The sequence below is a fragment of the Phyllostomus discolor genome, chromosome 2 (genome assembly GCF_004126475.2).
Source record: "Phyllostomus discolor isolate MPI-MPIP mPhyDis1 chromosome 2, mPhyDis1.pri.v3, whole genome shotgun sequence".
In the NCBI taxonomy this organism is placed as follows: Eukaryota; Metazoa; Chordata; class Mammalia; order Chiroptera; family Phyllostomidae; genus Phyllostomus; species Phyllostomus discolor.
In genome coordinates, this window is record NC_040904.2 from 50978725 (window position 1) to 50999412 (window position 20688).

A 20688-nucleotide genomic window follows, 5' to 3' on the forward strand; every position below is an offset into this window, starting at 1 on the left:
CACACTCATGTGCAGTTGCAAAAATGGAAATCCTACACGGAAGGAAAACCATCCTCATTCTCTGTACTCAGTTGAAAATGTGAATCATCTAAAGAATACATTCCCACAAACACAAACCAACAATGCAAACCACAATGAGCTAATCAGCTACTTTGCAGAAAACTGGAATGAAATTCTTCATAATACAATCTTTTCTTTACTGTAATTCATATTTTGTAATGTGTAATATTAAGTGAACAAAGAATAATTTAGAAGGGGTGGACTAGAGCATTTTCACACTTTAGGAATTGTATATCTTTTCACACATCTTTATTTTTAATTGAAAGGATACTTCACCATAAAATTATCAGGCTTCTTGGATTACCTTATGCAAAATCCCTTTTGGTAGTTTGTCTTTGTGATCACAAAAATCATATCCATCACAAGACAATTCAACTGGACACACACTTAATGAGCATTTACTATGCACTCAACATTAAAGATCTAGGAATAAATATAGACAAACTTTAGAACACAGTATGGCACACCACATAATTTTAGAACAACACAAAATTTCCTGAGTATATTCACACCATTAGGCAGAAAATGAAAGGTAAGATGAGAGTGATCATTCTTAGTGCTGAGGTTTATATTCAAAATTTTTCCAAAATGCAAATATACTCTATCATACCTTGATGATTTTGTTGAGTTATTAAACTTGTCAATTCCTTAGTTAAATTAGTTAAAAATTATTTCCAGGGATATTATTAATAATATTTTAATATTTGGCATTTTATAGTGAAAATTATAAACAAAATTTTAAGTTTATCGATCTTAACTATCCTGTTATTATTATATGTGCTATAAAACATCATCATACTATTTTAATATATCTTTTCTTTTAAAACCAACAATTTTTCCTAAATCCAAATAAAATAATATGTAATATACATATGTGTGTATTCAATGTTTACCTTAAGAAGTAATTTTGGCCTACTAGAAATGGTGCTGTATGAATTAGCTTAACATTTAGACTATTTAGTTCCAGGATTAAAAATACCATCTTGTGCTGTAATGTCTGGGCCTTGTTCCTACGAATATTTCTCATCACTCTGACCACCCTGCCTGGGATGGAAGGCTATTCTTGTCCTGTAACCAACTGAACTCCTTCAAGCCTCCTAACTTCTCGTGTAGTACATAATATTGTTCCCTTATTGTCTCCGAGCTATTGGGAATCATAGCAACAAAAATAAAAGAAAAGACACCAGTGTATTTGTAGTTAAATAGTTTAAAAGGCAGCCTGGCCATGTTTAAGTCCACGATACACTGGGCAAACATTTCACTGTAATTGCACTGCAAGGCTGTGAAGTTGCTTACTGTAGTCACTGTTTTCGTCCTTGGTCCCATCAATGGTGCCATCTGGGTGCATCTGCAGGAAATATCCCTGCTGGCTGAATAACCTTGTCACGATTCCTTTCAGCTGGGGTTCTGAAAAACAAAAAGAAATGATTATTCACAATTGTATTTTGTTTATAAAAATGCACACTTGCAAATTGTCAGAAACATCCTCTAAGTAAATGCATAAATGCCAATGACTTAAAGATTAAAATAAGTATTTAGAACGGGGGTCTTTCAGTATCACATCTTCACTTTCATTTTCCTTTAAGAGACAGAGCCATAATACTATGCAGCAATAAACCAAATGTAAATAAATAAAAGCTAATTATGGTTAGCAGAATACAGAGGCATACTAAAAAGTGAGTTATTTCTCTCTATCATGTATCTAGTGTCTGACTGAAAGTTTATGGTCCCATTCCAGAATCACTGTTCAGACCAACTGCCACTGTAATTCTTAAGCTTCCAGCAGTGATAATCAGCCATTGGGAGACTTCAATTTCTGCTGAATGTCAACTATCCATCAGAAACTTCTGGGTTTTGAAATTCTGGTCAAGTTCAGCCAGAAAGAATGACTTGGATGAGAACCACAGGAAAGAGCAAAACTGATGGGCATGAGATGTCACTGGAAATGCGGAAACAGATTCACCTTCAGATAAATGCCTCCCCAGAGAGGAGCCCCAGTACTACAAAGTCATTTTTCCAGCCCTGAAATAAATCAATGCATGCGTATTTCTCTGTTTCAAAATAGAAGTGGTCCTCAGCTTGTAAAAACTCTCTACTTACTACTACCACCAAACTGAACTTTGTATACTACATTTGAATTTTTGTGCATTGGCTATAATAAATATTTAAAGCTTTCTCACCGGGGTGATGGCTTCCAGAAACATCTATTTTCTATAGCATCACTACCATCTTTGTCTCCACTTCAGTGTTGAACAAAAATTACACTGTTCTAGTGCATTGATAGCCCTAAATATTTCATAAAATTGAGAACAAAAAATATGCTTCTCATGATAAAAACTGAGGCAAAGATAGAAATCATATGATTGCTGAAGTAGCAACATGTTATCCTGAAAAGGAAAATCACTGAATTACAACTGACAGTCCATTTCATTCCTTTACCCATCTTTGCACCAATTTTCACTCTGAATCTACTTTTCTGTCAAGCAACATGCTAGGCACTGTATATTAGGCTGGACATATTTACTCATGTTTAGGTCTAAATAAGAATTCTAGTTAGGGATTTGATTAATTTAACTCACTGGGAATGGATCTGTTCCCTACAACATTTGTCTATAGTTAGCCTTTTGTACATGTGACTTGATCATGTATATTTGGGGATATGAGGCAATGCCTATCTATATAAACATGTCTTTTTCAAAGCAATCCTAAGAAGCAGAAAAGATGCCATAAAATTAGGAATGAGGAAGGAGGCTTATAAAAAAACTAAACTGAGAATTTGGCATTCTGATTGATAACTATAATTATCTTTGTAAGTTAAATTCAATTTGTGTGCTTTAATTTCCTCATCAATAATATCTAGAAGTTAAACTAAATGAACTTTAGGTCCCTTCTGTGAGTCACTATTGGCTTTGAGTACATTAGAATCCTCTGGTGGAAATCAATGAATGAATGCATCTTTAACTTGTTGCTTTCAAGGGTCACCACTCAATCTAACACACTAGGGACATGTTGGAAGAACATCGAGCTAGCTAAACTCACCAAAAACACATCCTGTACCCCAATTACCAGCTACCAAACCTTACCAACTTTTCTAGGCTCAGCTGAAGGTCACCTCCTCCATAAAAACTTGGAGATCGTAAGTGAGAATCACTTTCATAATCAGGGGGAATGAGAAGAACACAGGTGCCTCTGCCATGAGGCTAACTGACTGACGTGCAGGTCCCGCAATGGCACACAGAGCTCTCAATGTGCAGTCAAAAGACCCAGCTTTGCACCATGATTGCCGAGTGGTCCTGAGAAAGTCATTTAACATCTAAGCCTCAGTTTCCACATCTATATAGGGGAAAAAATAATTCCTATGCTAACTCTAATCATTGAGAATTTAAAATAAATAAATATGTGTGATAGTATGAACTGCAAAACCCCATATGATTATAAATCCTAATTAAGATCCAATTTTTCAACCTTGAAAATTGAGGAAACATGATATAAAAGGAGACTTCTTTGAACAGACTCTTTGTCTTCTGATTTTAGTTTTAATAAAATGATGAGACTGTAAAGTCACTGAAGTAAACAGAAGGTAAAGAGTAGAGGCAAGAGAAGGATAGAATGAAAGGGACAACTGTTTTATAATTCATATTTTCTTTCTAATCAGCTTGATACAGTCACTTTAAGAACTTATATTTTGGTTGGTAATGAGTCATTAATGCCTGCAAATGATTGTTTGTTTTTTAGTGATCCTCTTCTGTAGCGATAATTAAACACTTCTTTTGCTATGGTGAAGTTCTCTGTACACCACCCCCACCATTGGAGCCCTGGGAATTCAGGTTGGTTACTCCTGTTCAAGATAATGAGCATTAGGCTTTTATACCATCCCCCACAGCCCAAGAGCAATACAAGAACAAACTCCAGGTTTGAGTTCTAATTCAAACTCAAACTCCAGGTTTGGTTATGTGATGATCAATGAAAGTGAATGTCTTGCACTACAGATGTTTCAAAGGAGACCTGCATCCATTGAACAAATGTCCTGAGCCTAGGATGTGTCATAGAAAACAGTATTGCCTGCCTGACAGGTCTGTACCCTTAATCTCCTCTGTCAAACCATACCAACCTTTCTAAGCTCAGCTCAAGATCACCTTTTCTATGAAGGCTTAATGACCATACACAAGGATCAAATTTTATAACTGGGGGGACATGTTTTGTTGTATATTAAAGGAAGAGGGTCAAAATGAAACCAAATTTGACACATCTAGTATCCTGGGTGCATTCAACAAACATGCTTTTTATTTGTCAGACAATGCATAGGGATCTAGTAGATTAATGAAACATGGCTGTCCTCGGGGAGGACCGTGAGTGGTGCATGAAACATATTTATATATAATACTAGTGTGGGGTGACTGTTAAATTATGGATAGAAGCAATGTGACATGATGGCACCGAGGAGTAAGGGAATAATCCTGTCTTGAGCACCTCATCTGTCACCTGAAGAGTGAGTAGAATTTTCACAGGCAAAAAATAAAATAAAGTAAAATAAACAGAGAAGGGGAGAAAGGACATTCCAGACATAAAAACAATGGAGGGAGGCACAAAAAACCAGCATGGTAGACTCTGGGAATGATGCAGAGTCTGGAATAGTGTAATCTATGGCAGAAATTCCCAATGCTGATGTGCAGGTATGTGACTGCTCTCAACAAATGTTCACAGGTTAACAGTGGAATAAGAAAAATAGGGTCAATGAAATAAAAGTTTTATTAAGTTTTTTTTAATTTATATTATTCTCCTGGATTCTGAGATTATGTGTTTTTTTCATTATTTTTTCTTTTTTTTAATTAATCAACAACTGTATTATTAGATGGGTGAGGGGGTAACTTGTTACCTTTTGTATTCTGAAGTGGTATAGCAAATACTGTTAGCTTATCTCCCAAATTAATTTCCTCTTTTTCCTAGGCATCCAGCTAGACCATATGCCCTAGCCTTCCTTGAAGTTAGGTTTGGCAGATGAATTAAGTGTCACATGGAATTTAAGTGACAGTTATGTGTGCCATTTTCAGGCCATGGATTTTAAAAGCAAACATCCTCCTCCAAATTTTCTTTCCCTCAATGTTGGTTGGATTTAGATGAAAAAGCTCTATGGGATGTCAGCAAAACAAAAGAATTCTGGGCCGTGATACACTGGTGAAGAAAAGACTGCCATCATAAATATCTACCTCAAATAATCGGATGACTAAGAAATAACTGTTGATTGGTTGTACATAGTGACTTCCTTCCTAAGATATGATGTAAAAAGGGGGCAGAAGGGAGGGGAGCAACTTTATAGTGGAGAAATCTGACAAGCAAAACACTACCTCAGTCATGTGATGTTAACATCAACAATCATAAATTGTGTTGATAGTATGTACCCTTGATATGATGTGATACCAAGTTAACTAATGTAAGATGCTAATATGAAAAAGAAAAATGGTGTAGAATATAGGGGATTCTGTGTATTATCTTAACATTCCTGTAAATATAAAACCAATATAAAATTTTAAAGAACCATAGACGCTAGTAAGATATTTTATCCTCAGAGAAAATGGGTGAAAAAAAAAAGGGTATGAACTCATAGTACTGGAAGTCCTAGCCACAGCAATCAGACAAGAAAAAAAAATGAAATGCATCCAAACTAGGAAGGAAGAAGTAAAACGGTCATTATTTGCAGATGACATGATACTGTACACAGAGAACCCTAAAGATGCTAGTAAATAATGAATAGAACCGGTACATGATTTCAGTAAAGTAGGACAATGCAAAATAGTTATAAATGAACTGCAATTTTTTAAGATTTTTTTTATTTATTTATTTTTAGAGAGGGGAGGGAGGGAGAGAGAGAGAGAGAGAAACATCAATGTGTGGTTGCTGGGGGTTATGGCCTGCAACCCAGGAATGTACCCTGGCTGGGAATTGAACCTGGGACACTTTGGTTTGCAGCCCATGCTCAATCCACTGAGCTACTTCAGTAAATGGTGTTGAAAGAACCAGACAGATAATACTAGACCACCTTTCCCCATCATATAGAAGAATAAGTTCAAAATGAATTAAAGACTTAAATGTAAGATTCAAAATCAAAAAACACCTAAAAGAAAACATAGGCAGTAGCCTCTCTGACATTTCTCTTAGTAATATTTTCCTGATATAACTTCTTGAGCAAAATAAATAAATAAATAAACAAATAAACAAACAAATGGGACTAGATCAGACTATAAAGCTTTGCACAGCAAAGGAAACCATCAACAAATCAAAAAGACAACCTACTGAATGAAAGAAGATATTTGCCAATGATATATTTGATAAGGGGTTAATATCTAAAATGTATAAAGAACTCATACAATTCAACATCAAAAATCTAACAACTCAATGAAAAACTGGGCAAAGGACCTGAATAGACACATCTTCAAAGAGAACATAGAGATGTGGCCATATGAAAGACATATGAAAGGATATATAAAAATGCTCAGCACTAAACATCAGAAAAATGCAAATTAAATCCCCAATAAGATATTACCTTATACCTATTAGAATGACTATTAGTAATAAATCACAAACAAGTGCTGGTGAGGATATAGAGAAAAGGAACCCTCACCCACTGTTGGTAGAACTGAAAATTTGTGCAACCACTATGGCAAGCAATATGGCAGTTCCTCAAAATATTAAAAATAGAACTATCTTAGGACTCAGTAATCCCACTTCCAGTATATATCCGAAGAAATCTGAAATACTAATTCAAAAATATATATGGACCCCTATGTTTATTGCAGCATTGTTTATAACAGTCAAGATATGGAAGCAACTCAAGTGACCATCAACTGATGAATGAATAAAGAGGTGGTACTTATATGCAATGGAATATTACTTGGCCATAAAGAAGAATGAAATCTTACTATTTGTGACAGCATAGATAGGCCTAAAGGGTATTATGCTAAGTGAAATAAATCAGACAGACAAAGACAAATAACATGATTTCACTTGTACATGACATCTGAAGAACATAATAAATGAACGAAAAAGAAACAAACTCATAAACACAGAAAACAGATGGTTGTCAGATGGGAAGGGTGTCAGGCAACTGGATAAAAAAGAAGACGAGATTGAGAAGTACAAATTGGAAATTACAAAATAGTCATGAGGATGTAAAGTATAGCATAGGAAATACAGTTAATAATATTTTTAAAACTACAATATATATATGGTGCCAGGTGGGAATTACAATTATTGGGGGGATCACTTCATAAATTATGTAACTGTCTAACCACTATTCTGTGTATCTGAAACCAATATAAAATAACGTTGAGTGTAAACTGTAATTAAAAAATTAAAGAGAGATAAGAACTCATGTTCAACACTGCTTCCCCAGTGTCTTCCCAACACTGCAGACAACAGGGCAATTTCAATGAAATGTTTGAATTCAAAGCCACTTTTAAAAAGCTGATACCAGAAGCCACTTTCCAGACATTTCTGCTGGCTTAAAGTGCAGTGCTGTGGGGCAGTCACCTGGTCACGCAGTGGAAACCCAGAACAGAACTGGACCTAAGGCACCCTGATCACATCTGAGGATGAATACTAGATTGTAGACAATAAAATAAAATTCAAAATTGGAAAGTATCTTGAAAACCAATATCTTCCTTCATCAAAATACCTTTCAGTATCAACATCAAAGACTTAGAAAACAGAAAAACTGAGGCCCAAAGTGACTGCGAAGATATAATGGGTATCCTGTGCAAGCTGGGGGAAAGGGGGAACAAGGCAAAGATGAAAGGAGTGGGGGGGAGCACCCAGTTGTGCATGAGTTATTGGAATGTGAGGGAGATAAAGAAAAAGGATTCTAGGAACCTGTGCAGTATTGCACCCAGACTTAGAGAAAATGACCCCATGTAAATTCCAATCTAAAATAAAAAATGTAGCAGTGATCCAAACTTTGTGCTGGAAGCCATATCCAGAGAATTAGTAGTACTTACCATGAAAACAAAGGCCATACTTTGAACCCATCTACTTTACATATCTACTTTGTACACTCCCCTGATGATTTTACTACAGTTTTACAACTGAATGTGCAAGGTACTTTTTTTCGTCTTTCAAATGAGGTTATTGAGACTCAGAAAAGCTACATCACTTACCCCAGGTTATAGAACGAGTAAATGAAGAAAAAGATCTAGCTTAAAAGTCTATGGTCCTAGCAACTGTCCAGCACTGTTTGGTCACTTTAAGAAGGACACTGGCAAAACTGGAACTTGTCTAGAGGAAAGGGAGCCAAAAGAAGAGGCTACTAAGGACTCTCATATGAAGACGGACTGAATGAACAGCATGTAAGCAGCCCAGAGAAGGGAGAGTTCAGAGCACCTGAAGAGCTGCCCCTGCTTTCTTGAGAGCAGACAGAAGCAGCAGCCAATTTGACCCATGTGGCTACACAGGAGCAGAACTAGGGCCGAAGGGTGAAAGTTACTGGAAGGCAGGTAAAACAGAAATTTCTGTAAATTGTACTTAAAGAGAGAACAGGCTGTCTAAGGAAAGAATGGGTTCTCTACCACTTGACAGGAGCAAACAGGGAAAAGCAGGAAAACTATAGGCCAGAACGGCTGGAAAAAACATGGGTGTCTCCAAAGGCCAAGGCATTCTGCAAGACCACACAAGGTCCTCTCCAACACTTAGGTTCTGGAAAGCTTTAGGATAAACCTGATGGCTCACTGAACACAAGTTCAGTTTTCTGGTTTTCAGTTTGTGTTTAGGACAGAGAACTGAAAAGATGTTAACTAGGCGTCCTGAAAATACAAAGTTCTTTGGAACTCCTGAACATGAATGGGGAATAGTTTGATGAGGTGTTTTGGCCGGCCTCCGCGGGCTGACAAAGGACTCTCAGAGTGAAGGTTTAATGTTGCCCACTTAAAGAGACTGAGATGGCAGAGGCTGTCCCAGGGATTCTTGTCAAGTGCTGCTGGGGCCTCAAGGGAGGCAGATTTCAAAATTAGATTGTTAGGGTTAGAAATTGCTCATAAACAGATACATTTCTGGCTAAAGGATATAAATGATAGCACATTTACACCCCATAAATCAAAGTCCCAGACAGATCAAGAGAAATGGGATACAGTAAGACATTTGAAAGAGGATAGAACTTTTCTGGGCTTTTGAATCCACTACAAAAATCACCACCACACTGAGCTGCAGGGATTCATTAAAAATACATGTTGTTTAGAAAAAGGGACGTAGGCCTGAGGCCCTTCATTCATCCAGTAGACTGCAGTGGGTTTACAGAAAGGAGCACCGTGAGGAACGGAAGATGTAAGGCAAGAGACTGGTCGCCTGGCCTAGCAGAATCTGCGATGTGGAGTAAAGAGAGTCACATCCTGTCTGAGTCCTCAGTCTCTGCATCCATCAAATGAAGGTGACAGATACCACCAGCAGTTACTTACCTGCGAGGAGCCATAGAAATCTTTGTAAAGTACTAATAATTGCATCTATCTATCTGAGCATTTTTTCAACCAAAAGACACTAATAGCACATTTCATTCAAAAAACAACTATTTATTGAGCACTGCCTTTGTGGATATTATTCCTCTAGGCACAGGGGCTCAGTGGTGTGCTATTAAACTAGCTGTCAAAGAAAGAAAAAGAAAAAAAAAAAAAGAAAGAGAAAGAGAGAGAGAAAGAGAGAGAGGAAGAGAATGCCTCCACCCAGATTCCCATGGGACTCATTCCCATGGTGCAAACACACCCACCATGGCTGATTTAAAACTACTACTTGGCATCACTGAAGGCAGAGTTGGAGCTGGGAAAAGGCGAGCTTAATCAGCCAGAGCACACCACTGAGTACAACAGAGAGCAAGACATTCTCTGAATGTAAGAATGTAGGCTTACATTCTGTTAGGAAAGACAGAGAGTAGACGGGTACAATTAATATATAATACAGGTTTAGTATAAGTGCTTTGATCAAAACTAAGGCAATGAAAAAAGACAGAGCACAGAGGGATGTATGTGCTATTGTGGACAGAGTAATTAGATGATGACATCATAGAGACCTGAATGAAGAGAGGGAGCCAGGCACAGGGGATATGTAAAAGAAGAGCAGGCCAGGGGCAGGGAACCACAAGTGCAAAGTAATCCTAATACTTGAAAAGATTAGGAACCATAGGATTAGAGGCTCTCTGAGGAACTTTCCTGCAGACCAGAAATTGGCAAACTCCAGCCCTACTGCTGCCAATTTTGTAAATAAAGTTTTATTGGAGCACAGCCAGGCCCATTCATTCATGCACTGGCTACTTTCGTGCTACAACAACAGAGATGAGTAGTTGCAACAGAGGCCCTACACTCCGCAAAGTCTGAGGTATTTACTAAAGGACTGCTACAGAGAGAGCTTGCGATGCTTGCTCCAGACCCTCGCTGATACATTCCCTTCCCCTGAAACTCACTACCGCTGCCTTCCCCCTCTGCCCGGAGCTCCTCAGTCTTCTGAGCTCCACTTTCTTCCACAGGGCCTTCCCGGACACCCTGAGGGAAAATTAATCACTCCCTCTGCAGAGCTCCCTGTGCACAGGTTAGGAGAGGACTCCCCACACTGTTACAGCTGCTTGCTTATGCGGCTGTCTCTGCTGGGAACTATGAGCTCCTCAAGGGCAGGGACCTTGAATTATTCATCAATTCCCTCCAGGCACTAACACAGTACCAGGCGCAGGGTAGGTGAGGAGTGCTCATATGTTGAAAGAAAGTAGATAAGTTATAACTGGTATTTTTCACTGTCACCTGTGACTTTCAGAGGAGCTCCTCATTTGTAAGGAAGCTGTTACAGCCTTTTAATATAATGCCTCTGGCCTTCAATGCATTTTCTTCCCTTCTCAGTCTCTGCTGCTCCACACTGAACAGTCTGACAAGCACAGCGGCATCCTTCATAAACTGCACAGTTTCCAAAGCCCTGAGTTGACTCGCACTTCAATGGGAATCAAGTGACCTTGAGGCAGGCAATTCTTAACCTTCATGCTGCCTCAAAGCTAAGTGGAAAGAAAGGACATGCTTTCTCAAAGGATAGGCATCACTGAAGCAGTCTGAGCAGGGGGGAAGCAGGGCAGGGAAATTGAGCTAGGATGTGCAGTGCTGATAAGGACGGGGATCTTTACACTAAGCCAATTTTATTCCTCATACCATTTGCCCCCCCCCTGCTCTCCCAGTTTCTTCTCTATAAGATGCTCATAAAAATTTAAAATAACTCAAACACCATTTATTGACTTCTGACATTCACTTGGTGCTGGGGACAAAGATGAGTTAGATGCAGTTCCTGCCTAGAAGGCACCACAGCGTCGTCAGGGAGACACATACACAACCAATCATTAGAGCAGGAACCAGGAAAAGTGCTGTCATAGAGGAACCAACAATATGCCTTGGAATCAGGAGCAATGTGGTGATGCTAATTTTATGGGGGATGGTAGGTTCTGGGACAAGAGGCAGTTAAGAAAGGCTTTGATGATGAAGCGACAATTTCCACTTCACCTTGAATAAACAGGTGGGGGGGTTGCTTTGAGCAGCATCAACAGGAACAGGGGCCCAGGGGGGCTGCGCAAGCACATAGGTATGGTCAGTGTGGGGACATGAAGGGGTAAAAGGGTGCACCTAGTGGCTGGAGGTGACAGCAGAAAAGAAATATGGGTCCAGAACACTTAAGATGTCTTAAGCAAATCTAGTAAGTTTTACTTTATCCTTTAAACCAATGATCTCCAAACTGTTATAATCATTTATCTCTATCTGTAAAAACATTTAAATCTATAGCCTTTGTATAGGTGTATTTATTATTTATAAATTGTGTATTACTTCATATATTACACATTATATGCATAAATCAAAGTTGAAATGTTTAAATGAGACTACTACTAAGCATAAAGAAAAATTAAAATAGTTTCTTTCCACAGATTGTCTTGTCTCACCCACTTCAGGTAGGAGAAGCCTCGGGTACCAGTGCGTTAGGTGATGGGAAAACATTAAAGGCTTTTAAGTCTGGGGATACAGCATGAGTAGAGTACTTTAAAAAGCCCAGTTATGTAACAATAGAGACAGAGAATTGGAGTGGGTGGTACTGTGGTCATGGAAGCCACTTGAGAAGCTGTCGCACATCACAAGCGCCTTGGGTAAGCAGTGGTAATGAGGGTGAAGGGAAGACATCAGCCTGAGGACTCACTGTGCTTGGCACCTGAGGACTCACTGTGCTTGGCAGGGCTTAGGAGATGACATGATGTGTCGACTCCTTTCAGTTCCAGGAAATGTGCAACCTCTTGGTCCTTAAATCCAAATCAATCATTAGGCTTCTAAGGAAGGAAGCCCCGGTTAAATGTAAAATGTAATTGAAATGTAGGGCAAAGAAAGCTTAATATAAGCATTCTCAGAAAGCCAAATTATTTTTTTTTGCCTTTCTAATGATTTCTGTCCATGAAGAGGCTGTTGACTCCAGCCAGCCTCACTGAGTCACAGCTCTTTGGTCTGTCTATCACCCAGGGAAGTAGACCTGGAATGAACAGTGCTTCCCAGTCCACTCAAGACTGAGCTCCGGAGAATGCAGGACACAAGATATTTCAAACATGAAGATAATCCTAGAATCTTAAGAGTTTAGAACCAGAAAAGCCACTCAGAATGATCTAAATCCAGGCTCGTTGTATAGATGAAGACACAGAGCAGCAGCAGGGGGAACCCTTGGCACCCGTCTTCCAAGCCTGGGAGTCAGGGCTCTCTCGTACACCACGGTCCTTCTACCTGTGCCCCTTAGAACAAAATGTCTCAGGCTTCCCAGAAGGATCCTGGCCTTGACCCAAACGAGCTGTATGGTATCCAGGAAGACACTTCATTTCTTTATGCATAGACATAGTTTGCTTCCTGTGAAAACTGAGTGAACAGGTCCTGCTTCTGAAGGCTCTTCTAAGGAATCATGACCACATGATGCGGGGTGGAGGTAAAGGGGGCCAAATATATGGGGATGGAAGATTTGGCTTTAGGTGGTGGGCACACAGTGCAATATACAGATGATATATCCCAGAATTATACACTTGAAATCTATATAATTTTGTTAACCAATATCACCCCAATAAATTTAATTTAAACAAAGAATACACATGACAGTGTATAACACGACCAGGCAGTGGCCATACGTGTGTGGTAAACTTAACTTTCAGATAGAAGTAATGTGGTTACAAAGACCCATGGTCAGGAGCAGTAGCAATGGGCAAATTCTCCCGAGTTTTGTTTTTCACAGGCCACATTTGACAAGCATTTACCACACCAGAGGGACTTTATGTGGATTATCTCTCTGAATTCTCACAGAAATAACTTAAGGCAGGCCCTATCATTGGGCCTATTTTTATAAATTGGAAACTGAGGCTCACAGAGGTTAAGTCACTTGCTCTAAATCACAGAGCAATCATAGTGATTTAATTATAAGTTCCAGAACCAAAGGTAGAACCAGATCCCTCTGCTCTTCATGCCTTCCAATTGCCAATCACCAATTGTCTCTTCAAGAAGCTTAACACGCTGTTTCTCCCTTCTTCCTTAACTGTGACTGCCCCACAAAAATGGCAGAAACCCTGCAAAGCAAGAGGCCGGGAATAAACATTAAACTAAATGAAGCCATGGCTTTTGGCCTCCTGGAGCAAAAAAAGGGGAAACGTGTAGACACTTCTATGCACACAAAAAATTTTCTGTAAAAAAAAAAAAACCTCACTGAGCATAGAAAAAATCTTTTCAGTTGGTCTTAAGGCCCTTTTTTCACAGACACATCTTTTGGCTCCAGAAATAAATGAACAGGACAGGTTATCGGGGCAAGCACAGGTACGACAGTTCCCTGAGATCAGAGGAGCTGCGTCACGTTGGACCCGTCCTCAAACTGTCCTGAGTCTCTGAGGAGAACCTCTCATCCAGGTTGGCAAGTCTGGGGAATTCCCTCACACACCACAGATCGAAATTACCTGCAGGTGAAACGCTATTGTTATAAAATGTGATCTTAATCTATCATCTTTTTTATAGCATTCACCAAGAAAAATTTGCAGCATCAACCAAAGTGAGCTGAAGAGGTAATAATAGTTTCTGCAAAAGAAAAATGTGTAGCTCCAAAAGCACATCAGTCTGCATCAACTCAGTGGCAAGTTTAGCCCAGGCAGTGTGGTGCTGTGGGAAGTGTGACTAGGGGGACCCTGACATCTGGAGTCTAATCACAACCGTTTGCTCCCCTCCATCCCCACTGTAACCATCTTCGTCCAGGCCACCAACAGCTCCTGGCTAGATTCCTCCAACAGCCTCCTCACTAACACTCTTACCCTATTCCCATTCCAAACCACACCATAGTGAAGATATTTTACGAAATAAATTGGATCATGTCACTCTCTTGCTGAAATCGTTTAATAGCTTTCCATTTTCATTTACAATAAAACATCAAACCCTTAGCATGTCCTGGAGAGCTTTCTACCATCTGGCTCCTGTCTATCCATCATCATCTAAATTGACTCTCCCACAAGCTCACTAAGCTCTAGGCACACATGCCTTCTTTCTCTTCAGACCTAAGATCATTACGCATGCACTTCCCTCCGCCTGGATTGATTTCTCCGTGAAATAAATTCAAGTATCGGCTTAAATAGAACTTCATACAGGTCTTGCCTAGCCCTTCAATCTAAATCTGCCTTCATATTAATATTCATATTTTCTGTCAACACTATGTTTCCACCTTCATAATACTTATCCCAACTTGTAATTAGATACCTATTTTTCTTTATTAGTTTCATGTCTATTTCCTCCTCTAGATTGTAGCATCCATGAGGGTGAAGTCATGTTATCTTTACCCATCGCTTCAGTACTTAGCAGGGTACCCACTAATACAATATAGGACATAAACACATTTGTTCAATGAGCTGGATTCTTCTCTCTGGGCTTCAGGTTTCATCTGTAAAATGGCAGTACTGGAACCGTTCAGCGGCTGCAAATGTAGAATTCCAAAAAGCTAATGGACTCGGAAATAGATACTTACAAGCTATTTTCAATAAGTTAAATTGAAAGGGGAGAAAGTATTTTCATAGATTATATCTCTCATCATGGCATATTAATAAAAATCACTTAAAGTCCATTTAAAAATATCTACACAGGCAATAACAATGTAATTAACTTACTGTCTCACATTATAATACATAAAAAAGAAGTAGAAGTATTCATCAAATACGGATGGTACGCCTGGCCGTAAATGCAGGCTGTATGCTCTACCCGAACGTGACTTTGGGATGCTCTCAGAGACAACTGAAAAGCAACTGAAAGTGAAGTAGAGGAACTGCCACTTTGACTCATGGTGAGGGGCCATTACAGGCACACATAAAGAATTCCACGGAAAAGACTCGAACCAGTGTTTCCGACAAGAGTGCCAAGGCAATGCTCCCAAGGGTGGCCAGTCCTCTAATTCCAAAAACCTGTGTCCAAAGCAAACGAAACAAACATGCCTGCTTATCTCCTGGCGTGCTCTACAGAAATATGATTCGGGATGCACTGCAACAGGTGTTGATCCATCCACGGCTAATGATCTCCAAAACGTCTCAGAGAAAGCCAGCTTGCTTTTAACACCTATTGAAAAACTGCCATTTGCCATTTATATGTGACATATCCTAATAAGAAAAGGCACGATTTGTCAACTAATAAAATTTTTAATTTTCATGGGGTTTTTTTTGGAAAAACAACTAAGCATCAAAATATACATTAAATTTTACCTATATGTTGCAAAATCAAAAATGGGAAAAATTTTATTTTTTATTTGATGTTCCACCACCTTGCACCTAGTTCTATAAAAAACTGATTTGATTTTAGAATCTCTGTCTTTGTTTCTAAATGACAAGATAAGAAAATAAATGTGAATCTCTTTGCAAGCAAGTATCCATACAAAACTCATTCTCTACGGATCATTCTATGTGGATCATTTTACTGTCATAAATGTGAAACCAAACTAGATCTAATGTTCATGAGATTTTCTCTGTTAACTTTAATACTGAGGCTTTAAAAACTTCTTGATGTACCAAAAAAAGGCATTTTGATCAGTAATTTTAATTTAGGTTTTGCTGAAATTATCTTTATTACAATTTGCAGACTTATTATAATTTCACATACTCATTCTCTTTCATTTTTTTGAATTCTCTGTTTAATAAGAAATATTTCAATCATGTGAAAAATACAGAGATAATAATAGTTCTCAATAAGAATTACACATATTATATGTGTAAAATAAAATGCATTTTGATCTTTACAACAGCTTTATGAGGTTACTTCTTTTCTTCATTTTACAGCTGATGAAATCGAGGCACCAAGTGAAGTAACTGCCCCAAGTCCCCCATTTCATAAGTAGAAGCGTGTGGAGGGTTGGAGCCCGGGAAGGCTGCCTCCAGAACCCACAAAGCAGGCAGCCGCTCTCTCCACCTCTCTAATAGCTGTGACCTCACCATCCACATTTAACAAATCCAATATTTTCCATAAGTGCTTCAAACCTGCTTATATAACTAAAACATTACAGTCATCTCCTAATTTCATTCCATTATTTTCCTAACCAAAACTAAACATGTTTCTGAACGTGGTCTATAGCTTTCTCCTCCATGTTTTGTTCCTTACGCCCTCTGGATCTATCCACAAAAGTACATAGTGCTATTTTGTGTGTTGTGCATTTTCACACAAAATATATCAGGCTGCACATACCATTTCAGGATTCAGATAATCTCATTCAACATGATATTAATATTATGCATTTGGATTTTAAATTTTTATCTGATCTGAAAGTCTCCTAACATAATATAATCATTTTGCATTCATTGTAGTTTCTGATTTCATTATTTTTATTTCTATCTTAATTTCTATTTTCTATTTTTTTCATTTCTTTGCCTCTTATCCTTATGTTCTTTCAATGGGATTGATTTACTTTTGAACAGATGCATGATTTTCTTTCCTAATATTACAGTTACTATATAATTATTCTTAGATTTTTTTAAAATCTACTTTCTCCCTACACTACCCTGTTCCTACTTCGTTTAATTAGTAAACCTTTAAAATATTCTTTTTAAAAAATTTATCCAGGTTGATCTAATAGCTAGAATATAGGGTGTGAATTCTTCAATTTGTTGTGTTTCATCCTCCAGTGGTCTCTGTGGATGGACTACCAGCTTTTCTCCAGAGGGAGTTGGTTTGTGCTGCGTTGGGCTTTGAAACCATCAGGAAGTGTTTGCATGATACTTTGTGGATTTCTCCAACTGCAGAGACAGTTCTACACTAACTTTTTAGACTGGAATTCCCACGAAACATGGAAATACTGTTACTATTTTACAGTTTGATATTGGACCTCACCCAGGAAGAAGTCTGGGTTTAGGTATCTACTTCCTCTCAGGCAGCATTTTCCACTCATCACCTCAGGTGGGCACCAAGCTCCTTTCAGTTTTCCTTGGTGAGTGAGATAGTTTTCTAACTCACCATTTCTCAGGAGGAGCAGTGACTCTATTACTGGTCCCTGTCTGTCTAACCATGTATTTTTAAGTGGGAGGCAAAGCCCTTTCTTCACAGCTTGCTCATATTATAATAGTCAAAGTCTTTTCATTTCAACGTCAGTGTTTCTTATGCCTCTTGTGTTTAATAAATGGTTCATTATGTGGGCAACATTAAAAGTGTACAATATTCAAAATCATCATTGTGGTTAGAACTGTGCAATAAAATAGGACAAAAACAAGTAACGCCTTGAAGACTGAGTTATGAATGAGCACAGCTGTCTGATCCCTGCAAAGTGTCAGTAATTGAGAGCGTGCCAAGGCCGGGCACTATTTGAGGAGACCGGAGTACAGTAGAGGGCTCAGTAGTTATATGTTCCCAAACTTCAAATTTTAAAGGAAAAATATTTTTAACTAACTTATTCAATTGCTTTAAAGGAAAATGAGACATAAAAACAGGTACCATTTTCCCTAAAGGACTACAAGCGCCCAGCTGGGAAGCTATTCTTATTCTCCCTTCTATATTTTACAAGTGAAGGAACGATGCCCCAGTATAGGAAAAATGATACTTCCTGATATCACATACTCATCATGATTCAAGCAGAACCCTTCCCCCTAGTTGTTGATACAACTTTTCTAAAAATGCAAAGATATAGACATACATACTTTTGCAGTTGGAAACTAAAGGTAAATCCCAGATTACTGATAAACATACTGGCTTTGTTTATTTTGTTCATTTAAGCAAATAGCTCCCTAATAACATTCTCTGACTAGTATAGTTTATATTCTGATATAAGAAAATAACATTTATTTTTTATTTCTTGTTTATTTTTCATCTTTTCCCCAACTCAATTCAGAAGCAATTCTTATCTAGCTTTGTTAATTCATGCCTACTTTTACCATATAACTATGTCATAAATACATGTCTGTATGACTGTTTACTAAAGGTATCAATAAATATAAATTATAATATACATTCTGGGGACAACCTAGGCAAAATGTCATAAATTCCTTTTGTACTCTGATATCTGCAATAAATAAGGAAAGGACTATAAAAGCATAAAGGAGACAAAGAAAGCTTTAATTCTTTTGGAAATGATAAAAAAATGAAATATACAGAGGGCCTAGTCCCCAGAATGCCCCAATACACACACATCACACTCATGTACAAATGCAGCGTGCATATACAAATAATAATTATGGATTTTTCTTAAATTCCACATACCTCAGGATATTGCCTTATTTTCCCAGTTTAACAGTTTTAATTTCTACATTTGGACACCAATGTACTCTCAGGAGAAATTAATAGAAAGAACACTGAACTAGAAGTGAAAAGGTTTAACTTCTAGTCCTTGCTCCAACAACTGGGCAATTTACTTCTTTCCTCAGTTTTCTCATGTAAAATTAAAGGAGTTAGACTGTCAAGATCATTTTTAGATATTTTATCCTATGGTCTTAAAACAATCATAGTGGTAATTATAAAGCTTTTGACTTACTATTTTATTATGTTTTAGTTGTTGGGTACCATGCACTACACCCACATTTGAACATATTCAAATACCACAGTGGTATATAACAAGAGTTTTATAGCTTAATGCTTGGGGGAAAGTAGCCAGATATTAATAACAAGATCTAAATTAAAGGCTGTGCCAGAAATCTGTGAGAACACTAAATCAGTTCCAACTTTAAGTAATAATGATTAATGTCCTCTAATAATTAAGTGGGCAATGTATAGTTTCATTTCCAGGAGCCCAGGCCTCCCTTTCTTGTCTCATTATTAAGAGTTACAATTGACTGTGCTGCAGACAAACCTTTGGGCAAGGCATATTTCATCTGTTGTTTAATGAACTGGCATCTTCTTGGAATTCAAAAGTTCTGGGACTTGATAGTGGTTGCCAGATAATTTATGGTGGACTTTGACATGTACTTTCATGTCAGGAAAGCTCTCGGGCTATTTCAAAGCTTGAAACTTTATATTAACTTTCATTTGCTTAAATGAAAACTTACCAAACCACTTTCCAGAGGAAACAGAAGTGGTGGCTATCAAAGTAGAAATTCACAAGAGAAAATAAGTAACCTAAACTATAAAATGCTGTAAGAAAGTAAATAAAGATGACGTTACTTTAAAAATGGTGTTCATTCTATTTATCATAGTAAGATAGTAAAAATAACCTGGGGAAATCAGCCCTTACTTGTCTACTGAGGAGAACAGTAGAACTTCTTAAACTTTCTAGCACAAAGTTATTGAAGGCAGTTACCTCATTTCAGCACTATGGCTTCCCTCTCCCGCAGGGTCTCCTAGCAAGGGAAAGAATGCTGGGTTCTATACGTAAGCCAATGCTGTCAAAGACAATATATTGCAAGCCGTATAGGCAAACTTAAATTTTCTAGCAGTCACGTTTAAGAAAGAAAAATAAATAGATGAAAGTGTCTTAGTAACATTTTATTTAACCTAATATATCCAAAATGTGCAATCAACATAAAAATTATTACCAAGATATTTTACGTTTATGCTAGGTCCTCAAAATTCACTGTGCATTTTACAGTTACAACACACTCAATATGAATTCACCACTTTCAAGTGTTCAAAAGCCCCATTAGCTAGTGACCACCATATTGGACAGCACGGCTCTAAAGGGTTGTATAACTTGAAAGATGTATTTCTCCAAACAGCAACTAAGTACCTGCTACATAAAGCAATAATTATCTCAGTAACCTATAATGTAAATTCTCAGAATAAAAAGATAGTGATAACCAAAGACCACATACATTCTGAAAAATACATATCAAAAAAGATGGAGGAAAATTTTATATCCCAAGCCTACTGCCTGCCTGCCTCCTTTCCCTCCATCCTCACACTGGCCATTCCTTCCGTGAACACTCTGCTTTTGGCATTGTTCCAAGAAATGCAAGTGTGAATGGGACAATTTTGGTCAGTGCCCTGGCGAAGTTGACCCTGTAAAGGGAAAGAGAGACCTTAATTAAATAATCCTACAGTTAATTAATTACAAATATGAAAAGTGCTCTGAAGGAGTCCCAGCAGCTGTGGAGGACAAAGCCAGGACTCCTATTTAGTCTCAACAGAGTTGCTGTGAATTGCTTTTGTCCTTCCAAAATTTATACTTTGAAATCCTCCCCCC

General features: G+C 38.0%; 1 protein-coding gene across 4 annotated transcripts in view; it reads right to left on the minus strand.

Moving 5' to 3' along the window:
- Positions 1-20688, minus strand: part of FGF12 (fibroblast growth factor 12) — a 504413-nt gene that overhangs the window by 205944 nt on the left and 277781 nt on the right. For all 4 annotated transcript variants that reach the window (XM_028504768.2, XM_028504769.2, XM_028504766.2 and 1 more), the window contains one exon: positions 1357-1467. In XM_028504768.2, coding sequence (XP_028360569.1) covers positions 1357-1467 — 111 coding nt within the window. The remainder of the gene's footprint in view (positions 1-1356; positions 1468-20688) is intronic.